Source organism: Podarcis pityusensis, assembly GCF_964106645.2.
Source record: "Podarcis pityusensis genome assembly, chromosome: 1".
NCBI classification, from domain to species: domain Eukaryota; kingdom Metazoa; phylum Chordata; class Lepidosauria; order Squamata; family Lacertidae; genus Podarcis; species Podarcis pityusensis.
Genome location: NC_138028.1, coordinates 4,257,725 through 4,272,183, shown reverse-complemented (window position 1 = coordinate 4,272,183; position 14,459 = coordinate 4,257,725). Strand labels below are relative to the sequence as shown.

Below are 14,459 nucleotides of genomic sequence, written 5' to 3'. Positions count from 1 at the left end.
AGCAGGCCTTGCTCCCTATGAAAGGCAGAGTGCTTTTAAGCTTTTCGCCTTGCTTACCAGGCTCTGGGAGGCTCTCGTGCCTTTTCCTGGCTATAGTTTAAAGGCCAATGGAATCGGCAATCTCATTTAGAACTTTAAGTTGTGGATTAGCCCCCCTCCACAGGTTATGGTCCACTTAACTTCAAACATGTTCTCCATCCAACAGTATTCAATTGTCCCACGTGGATGAACTCCGCTAACACTTCTCAAATTACCCAAGTAAAACAGCAGTCCAACTAGAGCACATCTAGACCAATGAAGAAGGAAGACCATAATTCAAAAGATTTTAACAGCCTTCATTTATTTATGTCTTAACAGTGCTTTTTAAAAAAACTGAATAAATAAACTTTAGTCACCCCCCAATAAAGTTTTTAGAATACCACAAAATGCATGAAATCCGCTTACAGTAGCCCTCAGTAATATTTTATAAAGCTATTTACTCGACTACAAAAATTTTCTGCAGTGCCCTTCATTTGCTTGTAATGCCCAAGACTGCCCCCTTCAAGCTGAAATGGTGGGAGGAAAGTTGTACCGTTATTGGCGACTCATGGCAAGAAGTGCTACGTGGCTTTATCTAAAGCCCCAAAGCATGGGGGAGCCTCTGAGATGTGGATTTGGGATCTGGAACATCTGCTGAGTGGGTTAGCATGGCAGAAGATTGCTTTTGCAAAGCATACATGTGATATAGCCCATGCTGGAAAAGAGGGCCCCTTGGCCCCACAGTCTTTTCACAGCTACAAGAGATAAGAATACAATATTTTAGAAATGCAGGTTCTTTGTGTAAGCAATAATTTTTACCAATTGTGACTGCTAGAGGATTAATAGAACCGCTCAGGCCGCTGCTCGACAAATCAGTCATTTCAGGGCTCTTCTGGTGCCCATGAAGATCTGAGGCATACTAACGTCAAGACCAGTGACAGCCTGGTACAGACCTTGCACTTCTCCTACCCACATGACTAGAAATCTCACAAGTCAGTCCTGCCTCATTAACCACCACTGAATTGGCAACACAAAGCAGCACAAGACTTAGAAAAATACAAGGCAAGAAAGGAATCAGGTAAAAATATAACCTTTGGTTAAAAACCTCCACCCCCACCTGGCAATAATCTTTCACATCCCAGCTAGCAAAAAGCATTAACAGTAGGAAATGGCTTCTAAAACGTTTCCTGTCAGCAAGGAAACCTAAATCAAAGTCTGCTGTACTGCATTTGTTGTCCCATCTCTGGAGTTGTTAATTTCATTTGCAGCCATTTGTTTTCCACAAAGAGAAAAGAGACAAAGAGAAAAGAGACAGTCCTCCACCAACGGTCCATTACATGAGATTACAGCTGGAAGTTCTTTAATTGAAGAATCTTTGATACATGTAGTTTTCTTCAGATACTGAATATCCAAATTTTTCATAGAAAGCAACATTTTTTGGCTGACACTCGAGAGTGATTTTGTAGCAATTCAGTCTCTTACTTAGCAATGTGAGAGTTGACATCAATCTAGAAGGAGGAGGAAGAGTTAATACAGTCATACCTTGTGTTGCGTTAGGTTCACGTTGCGTCTTTTCTGCTTGCGAACGCGGCAAACCCAAAAGTGGATACTTTTGGGTTTCGTCGCGCGCGCACAGAAGAATCCTGCATGCTTTGCGCATGCGTAGAAGCATTCTGTGTGCTTCGCACATACAGAAGGGCTCTATCGCGCTCCATGGTTGCGCAGAAGCGCCGCTCTAGTTGCAGACTTTTCAGGGTGCGAATGGCAGCCCGGAATGGATCGTGTCCGCAACTAGAGGTACCACTGTACTCTGAAACAAACTGTATGGGTATACTCTTGCAAGAGGACGTCAAACTGCATGTACCAGGCAACCGTGAATCTACACATCAGCACTGCTGCCATCACCACTATGCCCAAATGGATAGTAGGAGCCACTTTTCAGCAAAGGGAAAACAATAGGAAGCCCTCACTTTCCAACCCTAACCCTGCAAGAAATGAGTGGAAGGAGACAAGAATTTCAGAGGGAGAGAGTATACAGTAAGATGAAACAGATATGTCATTGTGATTGAATAAGGAAAGTCCAAAAGGAGTCTCTTAACTAGGGCAGGGGTTCTCAAAATTTTTCTCCGGGCCACATGTTCAGAATAAAAATTAGCTTGTGTCACACCAATTTTTTTTATTGATAAATACATTGGAAAACAAAAAGAAGCAACTCCTAGCAGTGCTTGGTTTATAACCCAGAACACAACTACTTTATAATATGATCATGGGACATCCAGAATTCCCAAAATATAATTCCCAAAATATAATTATAAATGAGCCTCTTACATATGTACCTTAAGGATGTATACAGACCCAATGAGAGGTGTGAGCTTGCTTTTGCCTGGTAATCTCATTTGTATTAGGTCTAATTTGAGTGTTTTTGGATTTGATATCCCGCTTTATCACTACCTGAAGGAGTCTCAAAGTAGCTAATATTCTCCTTTCCCTTCCTCCCCCACAACAAACACTCTGAGAGACTTCAGAGAAGTGTGACTAGCCCAAGGTCACCCAGCAGCTGCATGTGGAGGAGCGGGGAAGCGAACCCGGTTCACCAGATTACAAGTCCACCGCTCTTAACCACTACACCACACTGGCTCTCAAACAAACTCATCTTATCAGCAAACAAGCCTTTCTCTTTTCTGATTGTTCACATTTGTCAAGAGTTGAAAATCCCTGTTCACAACAGGATATCATGGGGAACTGTACAGGTGAAACTCGGAAAATTAGAATATCGTGGAAAAGTTCATTTATTTCAGTAATTCAACTTAAAAAGTGAAACTAATATGTGAGATAGACTCATGACATGCAAAGCAAGATATGTCAAGCCTTTATTTGTTATAATTTACTTATTTATTTAATTTATTTGTTATAATTGTGATGATCATGACGTACAGCTGATGAAAACCCATAATACCTCAGCAGTGCCACAGGCTGATAGCATCCATGCCACGCCGCATTGAGGCAGTAATTGATGCAAAAGGGGCCCAAATCAAGTACTGAGTATATATGCATTCTTCTACTTCTCAGAGGTCCAATATTTCTCTATTTGCAATCCTTGTTTTGCTGATTTCATTTAATATTCTAATTTTCTGAGATGGTTAATTTGGGGTTTTCATCAGCTGTATGCCATGATCATCACAATTATAAGGCTTGACATATCTCGCTTTGCATGTCATGAGTCTATCTCATATATTAGTTTCACCTTTTAAGTTGAATTACTGAAATAAATGAACTTTTCCACGATATTCTAATTTTCCGAGTTTCACCTGCAGAAGAATGGCTGATGCTCTTGAAGATAGGTGTGGATACTGTTTCTGGTTGTATATCCCCCCCCCCCCCCAATACTACACTAGACTGAAATGCTTAAAAATTTATTGGATTGTATTTGAATCTTCCTGCCACCCTTGCCTCCCTCTCCTGCCACACCCTTTGAGAACCACTGAACTAGGGAGACATTCCTCTCGAAGGAGGTTTGAAGTAGATACCTTGGCAGGGTCCTGCAATTTGGGTACAGATTAAATGCCCAAAAGGCAAGCAAAGAACTATGCCAGTTGGAAAGAATAGAAGTGCAATGAGTCCAAACGGAGATGGGGTGGTGTTACCTTTTACATCCAAAGGAGATCAAGGGCTGTGTTTTAGCCAAATAACCTAATAAGGTAGGTTACAAATAAACTGGCTTCAGGTGAGACAGGGCTTGGGGGGGTGCTTATGGATGTGAATTTGGAGCTATCTGGTTAGTGTTACTAGGCTGCATGCTCAGCAATTAGAAGGTTCCCTGTTAAATTCCTGGCATCTCTTAAGAAACACTGGATAGCTGCTGCCATTTACTGCAGACAATACTGAACTGGATAGACCAAAGATCTGACTGTATAAGATAGCTCTTTATGTTCCCATAAGCCCAACGCTCCCAGCTGCGGCACCACACTTCCGGAAGTGCTTAAGAGACTCAAATCAGGGTGATGAAGCTGTGGCCCACCAGATCAACTCTGACCATACGTCATGCTGGGCGCGGCTCGTGTGAATCAGTCCAACATCATTTGGAGACCCACAAAGTCCCCATCCATGGGCAAAGGGCATGAGCTGTAAAATTGCCGATTCAAGTGTTAAGAGAACTTGTAAGAGAGCTAAGTGGTCTTCAGAAAGCCACTTGCCTCAACCTCACTCCTGCAATACAGGGATAATACCAGCCCCATATTACAGAATGGTTGTAAAGAATGAATATGACTAGTTTGGGATGCTTGAAAGGTGTTATATAAATATCAATTTATTGCTTTAGAAGAAGTTTAGCCTTGCAGAATGTGTGTTTGGGGGAGAGCGTCAGACACCACTGGTGATTTTTATTGCTATTGTTTTTTATTAAATTTCTGTGTCACCATTCATCTAAGGATCACAGGGCAGCTTACAGTATAAAAACAAAAAATGCATAACGTAGTAACAAGCAAACAACACCTCCTACAGTTTAAAAGGCCATAGCTTGCTTAATTCGGCAAAGGCCTGGGAGAAGAGGAAAGTTTTTGTCGGGCTTAAAAATACGTAATGAAGGCGCCAGGTGAGCCTCCCTGGGAAGAGAATTCCACAAGTGGGGAGCCACCTCGGAAAAGGGCCGTTCTCATAGAGGCACACAAAGAGAGGCCAGAATGCTTGCAAGGACTGGGTTGGTTCATATGGCGAGAGGCGGTCCTTGCTCACTTAGGTCTTGTGGGGCATGTAATAATAATAATAATAATAATAATAATAATAATAATAATTTTTATTTATACCCCGCCCTCCCCAGCCAAGGCTGGGCTCAGGGCAGCTAACAAGCAATAATAAAAATAAGTTGAATGAATACAACTTAAAAACAAAATTAAAATACAACATTAAAATATTGAAATATTAAAATGTAGCCTCATCGCAGGAGGAGAAAGGAAAATAAAAAAGAAAGAGGGGGAGGGAATCAAATTGGCTCCAAGCCAAAGGCCAGGTGGAACAACTCTGTCTTACAGGCCCTGCGGAAAGAGATCAGATCCTGCAGGGCCTGGTGTCATGAGACAGAGCGTTCCACAAGGCCGGGGCCAGTGTTGAAAAGGCCCTGGCTCTGGTTTAAGCTAATCTAACTTCCTTAGGGCCTGGGACCACTAGGGTGTTGCTATTTATGGACCTTGAGGCTCTCCATGGGGCATAGCAGGAGAGGCAGCTGACACCACTCCCCACAACCCGGCTGGTAAGCTACTGCAGACGATTAACAGCCACTTACAATTTCCCAAGTTGTTTTCCTCTGCATTCTCCGCTTACAACAACGTCTTCTATTCTTCCCCTCTGTGAAGACAGGCAATACCACTGAGTACTAGAAAGTGCCAGAACTTATTCACAGCAACAGTATTTCCCACACTACCCAACATACCTTTGCACACGAGTGAGTAAACTTGTGCTCTATGACTAAAGTTGCAGTAGCCACAATCTCTCCTAGAATAGTATCTTCCACTACTGTAACGTAGTAGTCCCCAGAACTCTTCATGTGTTCGAATGTTTCTAGAAAATACAGGTAGGAGCATTCTTGGTAAGAGGATCTACATTCCCCTGGTATGGGGTTTTCCTATAGCTCTGCTCAGGTTTGCATACCCAGATTATTATTATTATTATTATTATTATTATTATTATTATTACTACTACTACTACTACTACTACATACATGGGACACGGGTGGCGCTGTGGGTCAAACCACAGAGCCTAGGACTTGCCGATCAGAAGGTTGGTGGTTCGAATCCCCGCAACGGGGTGAGCTCCCGTTGCTCGGTCCCTGCTCCTGCCAACTTAGCAATTCGAAAGCACGTCAAAGTGCAAGTAGATAAATAGGTACCGCTCTGGTGGGAAGGTAAACTGCGTTTCTGTGCGCTGCTCTGGTTCACCAGAAGCGGCTAAGTCATGCTGGCCACATGACCCGGAAGCCTCGGCCAATAAAGCAAGATGAGCGCCGCAACCCCAGAGTCGGCCACGACTGGACCTAATGGTCAGGGGTCCCTTTACCTTTACCTTACTACTACATACATACATACTTACTTACTTACTTACTTACTAAATTTGTATCCCAGGGCAGTTGACAACATAAAAATACAAAATGAGAACACAAAATACTTAATAAAACAAAAGCAAAAGCAAACCAATAACCTCCCCTCCCACAAACACATTTAAAAGGCCCTAGAATGTTCAATCAGCCAAAGTTATAGTTATAACTTTGTTATAAGAAAGGCCTAGTTATAGAGAAATGATTTTGCCTGGCACCTAAAAACGATCTGCCAGGATATACTGCACCTAACCCTTGACAAGCAGGTGAATAGAATGTGAGGGTCTCTTATGGGAAATGCAAGTGATGTGTAACTGTTGATGTAGTCAAATGTATAGGCTGCCCAATGACTGGGTTCCCCCTGCTTTTTTTTGCTACTTAAACCACTCCTCACACCCATGAACTCATGATTTACCAACAAGGCATCTCTTTTAGAAGCCAAGCAAGGTCGGTGAGACAGCTGCACTGAAGCAAACCCCCTGTTCCTTTCCTCCAAGCTGCAAAATACAACAAGGTACTCACTGATGAATTGCTCAGGGCTGACACTTCCCGTTTCAGTCAGTTGACCTAAAACTTTTAAAAAGCCTGCAAGAGAGAGAAACAGTCTGCATAAATGTATTTTTCAAGGCAAGCACAAAACTCAATATTCAAGTAGAGATTCCACAAGTAGTGTCCACAATTCAGTGTCTGGAGTGATGTGGGAGACAAGAACCAAGAAGCCACTACAATACAGTTCTTCAAGTGTAGTGAAATGGGCAAGATTTTTAGACAGCCCTTCAGCAAAGCTATCAGGGCAGCATAGAATAAAGTTAATAAAAACACCTCAAAAAATGGAAAATCACACACAAAATAGCAGAGGAGAGGAACCACACAAAACCTAGCAAAGCAGACAGTGCTTTCTACATTCAGAATTATTTTTCTTTGGCGATCACTTGTAGCCGAGTAAGATGGTCTTCCATAAACATGGAATTATTTTAAGCCCCTCCTATCCAAGACCAACAGTCCTGGTCTTCTTACAATCCATTTTCTACAAAACTATCCAGTGTAAGACTTAATAGTTTGCTCTGGCCATTGTCCTTGAATGCAGTCCTGGGTTACGATGTGCATACGTAGCCTTTGAGTTCAAGTGGACTTAGGCGTTCAGAGAAAAGTGAGCTGTACCTTTGTTGATGTCGGCAATGCAAAGCGGTCGCAAAACTAAACCACTGCCCGGTTCCACAGGAGAAATAGCAGGAGAAAACGTCACGGTATTCTGACTCCAGTCCAGTTCCTGAAGGAGGCGAGGGTCATACAATGGCGTGGTGTCAGGCTTTACTGTTGCTGCAGGCATCATGGCAGCTGAGACTGCAACTGGCGTACTGGAATTAAAAAACACAATGATTCACATTTGGAAATAGTTTAGCGTTTCTATATTTCTTGCTCGTTTTAAGTTTATTTACTGCCTTTCTAACCCCATGCAGTTACTCAGTGTGGCTACCGGCTGTTGGCTGTTTCAGTCCTTAGACCAGCCTTAAATAGTGCCAAACTGACCTTCCTCTTGTCCTAAACTTTCCATGCAGCCTATGCCTCTGCTCCTAATTTTGACTTGCTTTCTGTCCCAGTAAAAGGTAAAGGGACCCCTGACCATTAGGTCCAGTCGCGGCCGACTCTGGGGTTGCGGCGCTCATCTCGCTTTATTGGCCGAAGGAGGCGGCGTACACCTTCCGGGTCATGTGGCCAGCAGGACTAAGCCGCTTCTGGTGAACCAGAGCGGCGCACGGAAACGCCGTTTCCCTTCCCGCCAGAGCGGTACCTATTTATCTACTTGCACTTTGAGGTGCTTTTGAACTGCTAGGTTGGCAGGAGCAGGGACCAAGCAACGGGAGCTCACCCCATCACGGGGATTCGAACCGCCAAGCTTCTGATCAGCAAGTCCTAGGCTTTGTGGTTTAACCCACAGCGCCAGTGCAAATACACAAATTTTTCCCCGGGTTAAAAAAGGCTAGAAAAATGGAATCTAGAACACAGGAATAATTTAAACTATTCCTTTCAGGCGCCAAGAGAGATAAGAATTTGACAAGGGGCTGCTGTTGCTCCGCTTCCAAGTATCTTTTAAACTAGCCATGTTCCTTACTGTAACTCACAGCTAAAACATAAAATCGTAATAATGCATGTGATTCAAAGATACCATCTAAAAATATTTGACACTTGTACCGAAACTTTCAGATGTTAAAATATACATTCCATATCAATGCCACCCTTCTGAAATGTAAGATAAATAAGAACATGACTGCATAGCAGCCTATTACCTTGATGTCTCTGATGCAACAAAGGTTAACATTAAAGCAATATTTATTTTTTCATCAGACAGGTTCTTTGAACTAAAACATACACCAGGATCTGGGGTTAAACAAACACACCAAGCACAGAATATGAACTTTGAGATAACCGTGTTGTGTTAGGAGGGCTTTCTTTTCTCAGGGGAACAAAATTATAAAACATTTTACAGAGCAAGGGCTACTATCATTCACACTGTAATTTGTGCAGACCACAAAATTACAAGAAATTAGCATTATTCTAGCCAAGAGACTGAGCTTTCTCTTATAGTCTGCCTAAAGCCAGTCATCTCTGCAAAGACTGAAAGTAGGCAGCCAATTTCATCCTTCCCCTTTTGTGTATCAGCAGGCAAAAGGGAAGGGTCTTGTACACACCAACAATCATTTTCCCACGCTAATGTTCATAAGCCAAAATGAGTGCCAGTAGAACTCACTGCACCAATTCTTGGCTACCCTGAACACGTGATCTATAAGGTGATCCAGACTAAAACTTCCATCATTGCTGACCACGCTGGCTGGGGCTGGTGGGACCTGCAGTTCAAAACATCTGGAGGGCAGCAGGTTGGGGATCTACAGAATGCAAAGTGTGAAGGCGAGGATTCAAAGGTCCCTTTCCCATGCTGTATAGCAGAAGTAGGGAACCTGTGGTCATCCAAGTGTTGTTGACTCCAACTCCCATCAGCCCCAGCCAGAATGGACAGTGAAAGGGATGATGGGAGCTGGAGTCCAAAGGCACCTGATCACAGGTTCCCCCATCTTAATAAATAATAATAATAATAATAATAATAATAATAATTTTATATTATTTATATATATATACACACACACCCTGCCCTCCCCGGCCAGAGCCGGGCACAGGGCGGCTAACACCAATAAAATTACAATAAAACATAACAGGGGAAAACAAACAAACAAAAACCAGTTTATTAAAATAAGGGTTAAAATACAATTTAAAATGCAGCCTCATTTTAAAAGTAGCCTATAGATCAGAACCATAAGGGGAGGGAAACATAAGGGTCAGACTGAGTCCAAACCCAAGGCCAGCGGAACAGCTCTGTCTTGCAGGCCCTGCGGAAAGATGTCAAGTCCCGCAGGGCCCTGGTCTCTTGTGGGAGAGCGTTCCACCAAGTCGGGGCCAGTACTCAAAAGGCCCTGGCCCTAGTTGAGACCAATCTAACCACCTTGTGACTTGGGACCTCCAAGGTGTTGTCATTTGTGGACCTTAAGGTCCTCCGTGGAACATACCAGGAGAGGCGGTCCCGTAGGTATGTGGGTCCTAGGCCGCATAGGGCTTTAAAGGTCAAAAGCAGCACCTTAAACCTGACCCTGTACTCCACCGGGAGCCAGTGCAGTTGGTAACATATAACAAGCCACTGGTGGAACCAGGAGTACTTTTTTAAAAATACTTTTTTTAAAAAAACCAACACCAATTTATAAACTGATTCACAGTCTGGAGTTATTAAGGCAGTACACAGTATGACAAAATAAGTTCATGTGTGTGATGTGTCATTGGAAGGGGGTGTCTGCTGTTCATAGGAAGAGTCAAGAATTCCACTGGCCAAATCCAGACCTAAAGCAGCTCCCAATGCCAGACCTCTTTCCTTGACGGCAACACCTATGTTGCAAGGTATACGGATCCCTGTTCAACCTACAGAAATAAGTTCTGCAGTTGAGTCAACCGTTAAGGGTAAAGAATGACATGAAGGCAATGTTTGCTATAATGCGAAGAAAGCAAACAAGGAAATAGCTGGCTACATTTTGCATCCGTGTACATTTGTAGAAAAGTGGGTGTGAATTCACAGTTATCCTTCTCGTCTGACTTGGCACACCATTCCTAAAGGAGCAACCCCATCCTGTCATTTGAGCTCAATTCTCTTTGGCTGACAGAATTACATTTTACTGGATATTTATTTCAGAGACGTAGATGTTCCACAGCTCTCACTAGCTGCTGGCATCTTCCCTTCTAACCCATTGCGGCAAAATGCTTAAAGAGTGCTGGAACAGGGTGTGGGAGATCAAATCCCTACCCTGCCATGAAGCTCGCTGCGTGACCTTGGGCCAGTTGCTGTCTCTTAGTTTAACTTTAGCCTACTTTGCAGGGTGGTTGTGACGATTGAACGGAATTGTGTGCGTCACCTTGTGCTCCTTGAAGGAAAGGTGGGATATAAATGTAATAATAATAATAATTATTATTATTTATACCCCGCCCTACCCAGCCAAGACCGACCGGGCTCAGAGCGGCTAACACCAGGTAAAAACAATTGATTGAAATACAACTTAAAAACAAGATTAAAATACGACATTAAAACATTAAAATGCAGCCTCATTTCAGTAGAAACTAAAATAAAAAACTTTTTGGGGATGAAAACGTCAAGTCTTCACCAAGGCCAACTATCCAGATGGTCCTACGTGGGCCAGAAAAAAGCCAGGGAAGTCCCCAAATAGGGGTTCCATCACAGAAGGAGAAAGGAAAAAGGAAAGAGGGGGAGGGAATCAAATTGGCTCCAAGCCAAAGGCCAGGCGGAACAACTCTTACAGGCCCTGCGGAAAGAGATCAGATCCTGCAGGGCCCTGGTCTCATGAGACAGAGCGTTCCACCAGGCCGGGGCCAGCGTTGAAAAGGCCCTGCCTCTGGTTGAGGCTAATCTGACTTCCTTAGGGCCCGGGACCTCTAGGGTCTTGCTATTTATGGACCTTGAGGTCCTCCGTGGGGCATACCGGGAGGTATATATAATATATATATATATAATATAATATAATAAATGATGTCTGGCTGTTAACCCGAAAGTTGGTGGTACGAGTCCCCCCCAAGGATGGCTAAGGTCAGGATTCCTGCATTGCAGGGGGCTGGACTAGATGACCCCTGGGTCCCTTCCAACTCTACAATTCTATAAGAACAAACATAAGAAAAGCCTTCTTCTATTAGGCCAAAGATCTGCCTAGTCCAGCATCTCGTTCTCACGGGTGCCAAGCAGATGCCCCACTGAAAAGCCCACAAGTAGGACCGGGCTTCTTTCCCTGCCAGCTCTGACAACTGGGAGGCCAGACAGACACTTTCTTCAATCCCCACAACAACCCTGGGAGGTAGGTTAGGCTGAGAGGCAGGGAATGGCCCAGGGAGAGCTTCATGGCCAAGGGAGGATTCGCACCCTGGTCTCCCATGTCCGAGTCTGAAAACTCTTAGCCACTCTCTCATATACAGATATATAGAAACACAGAGAGTATTTCTTGAAGAAGTGTGCATACACACAAAAGCTTATACTCAGAATAAACTTAGTTGGTCTCTAAGGTGCTACTGGGCAATTTTTTAATTTATTTCGGGAGAGTCTTCTAGCCATGGAACCTGGACCTGGGCATCAGCAAATCCAGCTCCACAGCAGATCGTACCTGAATCAGTTTATGCGCCCAATATGCATTTCTGCCACAGATCACTCGGGTGTAGCAAAAAGGAAGCAAAAAGGAAGTGTAGCAAAAAGGAAGGTTCAGGGGAGCATCTTGCAAAAAAAAACCCGTGCAAAAATAAGAGGCAAGTGCTCACACAGCCCTGCCGCCCGGGGGCTGCGATCCCAGACTGGCACAGGAAGCCTCGAGTCAAACTTAAGATATTGATGGATGCCAAAGAAGGAGGAGGACCTGCCCTGCCAGACCTTTAAATTTTGCTGTGAACTATCTGCTTTTTGCTGGTTGAGAGAATGGTTGCTTTTTGAAAACATTGAAGCGTTGGACAATGGCAGATGAAATTGATGGACTATATGGAATTGGCGGAAATGGCTGGCAAGATCCGAGACCAGGGTGAAGAGTCGGTGGAAGAAGATTGGAAAAAGTTTAAAGACCATTTATAGAGATATTGTAAAATTAAGGAATGTTAGAAAAATGTTGGAATGAAATTATATGGCTTTAGCAGAAATGTCATAAGGAATTAGGTATAGATAGATTAATAGAAAATTAAAGGAAAAGTATGGCAAGAATGTGTTAAGATAATTATAGAACAGAAAACAGAGTAAGATGGAAAGGAATTGCTGAAACAAATAATAGAAGTGGAATACAAAAAGGGAGGTGGGAGGAGGTCGCTGGAAATAAGTGAATGAAATATAAGATATTGAAAATGTTTGAGGTGTTTTTAAACTGTTTTTGCTTGTTTTTTTAGTCCATGTAGCGATTTTGTATTGTATTTGCATTGTTTTTTCTTTTTTCTTGTTTTTTTGTTTGAAGTGTTGTGTTGGAAATGTTAAAAAATTAATAAATATCATTTAAAAAACAACAACAACAGACTGGCACCTGCCATAGCTGTCAACTTTCAGATTTGAAAATAAGGGACCGGCAGCCTCACCTGTCCCGGGGATGGTCTTACGGGATAGCAGCAGGAAACGTCGCTGGAATAAGGGAATTTCCAGCAAAAAAAGGGTCGGTTGACAGCTATGGCACCTGCCATGCTACAAACCCCCCCCCTCCTCCAAGAGCTTACCTGGCAGGCACCGCCACACCTGCAACGGGGGGACCCACCTGGCAGGGTCCTTGCAATCCTTGAGGCAACTGGCAAGATTTTATCCGCCGCCCAAAAGGGAAGAAGTCTTGAGGAACTGGGCTCGCCTGGAAGCCCCCTTCCACCTGGCGGACCGGCTAGTCGGCAGGCGCTCTGCCCATGCTCAGAGGCGCTCTCGTCCCTCCGTAGCTTCCATGGGGCTCTCTCCGTCTCCTGCCCCCCCCCCGTTGATTTACTCCCCCCTCACCCACGCGCGCCCACGTCCCCCGCGCACTTACCCTCCGCGTGCACGCGCCGCGCGCTCCCGCCTTCTCTCCCCCCCCCCTCGCGAGACGCCGGCTGAGGGGAGAAGCGGCCAGGCGCCTCCCAGCGCGCAGGCGCAGGATCCCGGCGGCGGGCGTAGCTGTGACTGACGTGGCGGCTCGCCGGGAGGGGGCGGGGCCCGAAGAGGAGCCAATCGGGAAAGGGCGCTCCTTGCCTAGCCCCGCCTCCGTCCTCACTCGCTCGCTCCGTCTCCCTCCCGCAAGGGCCCAAGAATGCCAGGCTGGCCAGTGCGCATGCGCTCTGCCTCTTAAGGAAGGCAAGCGGGGCGGGGAAGATGGAATGCCGAACGCCCCGGGGCGCGCATGCGTACTGCTTTTCCATGGGTTAGCGTGGTCCGGTTCAAAAGCGCGTTATATTTAAACGTCGTTGTTCTTGTGATCGCCATTACTGCTATCATTGCTATTATTTATTATTATTGTTGTTGTTGTTGTTACTATGTATCTTTTATTTATTTATTTATTTATTTATTTATTTATATTATTTATTGAATCCGAGAGAAGGCATGAATTAAACATTACATCCAAATAATTCAAAAAGAAAAAGAAAAAAATACAAAAGGTAAAAATATAAAAAGGAAATAAAAGGAAAAAAGGAAAAATAATAAATAAGGGAAAAGGAAAAAGAATTAGTCAAGTACACAAAATTGTTCAAAATTGATACAAAAAGTAATTTGAATATTCCATAAGTCAGGGTCTCAGAAATAAATTACATTTGTAATCCTTGTTTTCTTTCTTTCTTTGCAGTCACTTTCTGTTCTGGAAAACTAGTTTGAATCCCTGCTATATTAGTTGACTTCCCTCTATCGCTTTGCAGCTTCAACACTTCTCCTAAGTGACAAATATTCTGTATTCATTTATTCAAATCAGTTTTTTTCCATTATATCTGGGAGATTAATCTTAAGCACAACCAAGTAGTGTTTGTTTGTGTTTTACTATATATCTTTTAGTGCGGTGCTTCCTACACTTTGGAACTCCCTGCCTCTTGATAAACAAGCCTACCCAGATACCTAGAAAGCTGACACGCGTTTTGGTTTTATAGAAATCATAGAATTGGAAGGTACCTCCAGGGTCATCTAGTCCAACCCCCTGCAATGCAGGAATCTTCTCAGGCCAAAGCGTCCATGATACCAAAGAGGGAGAGGAGCCATGCTTTATTTCTCCTGGGATCCAAGGCTATGGGAGAAGCAAGACCTCCTGGGACGTTGAGGCATATGTGTAAATAAAGCGTAGATCCT

General features: G+C 43.9%; 1 protein-coding gene across 2 annotated transcripts; it reads right to left on the bottom strand.

Annotated features, from left to right (window-relative positions):
• Positions 1–314: 314 nt before the first annotated feature.
• GNPNAT1 (glucosamine-phosphate N-acetyltransferase 1) lies at positions 315–13,305 on the bottom strand. Of its 2 annotated transcripts, none has more exons than XM_080993127.1 (6): positions 13,180–13,305; positions 7,265–7,461; positions 6,626–6,688; positions 5,444–5,571; positions 5,297–5,358; positions 315–1,526 (listed from the first exon to the last, which is right to left on the bottom strand). In XM_080993127.1, exons 2-6 carry the CDS (start codon positions 7,434–7,436, stop codon positions 1,379–1,381), a joined length of 573 nt encoding a protein of 190 aa, XP_080849253.1. In that variant the 5' UTR covers positions 7,437–7,461; positions 13,180–13,305; the 3' UTR covers positions 315–1,378. The 2 variants fall into 2 exon arrangements, with proteins under 2 accessions (XP_080849253.1, XP_080849252.1); XM_080993126.1 differs by lacking the exon at positions 13,180–13,305 and adding an exon at positions 12,922–13,106.
• Between the last annotated feature and the right edge of the window lie 1,154 nt (positions 13,306–14,459).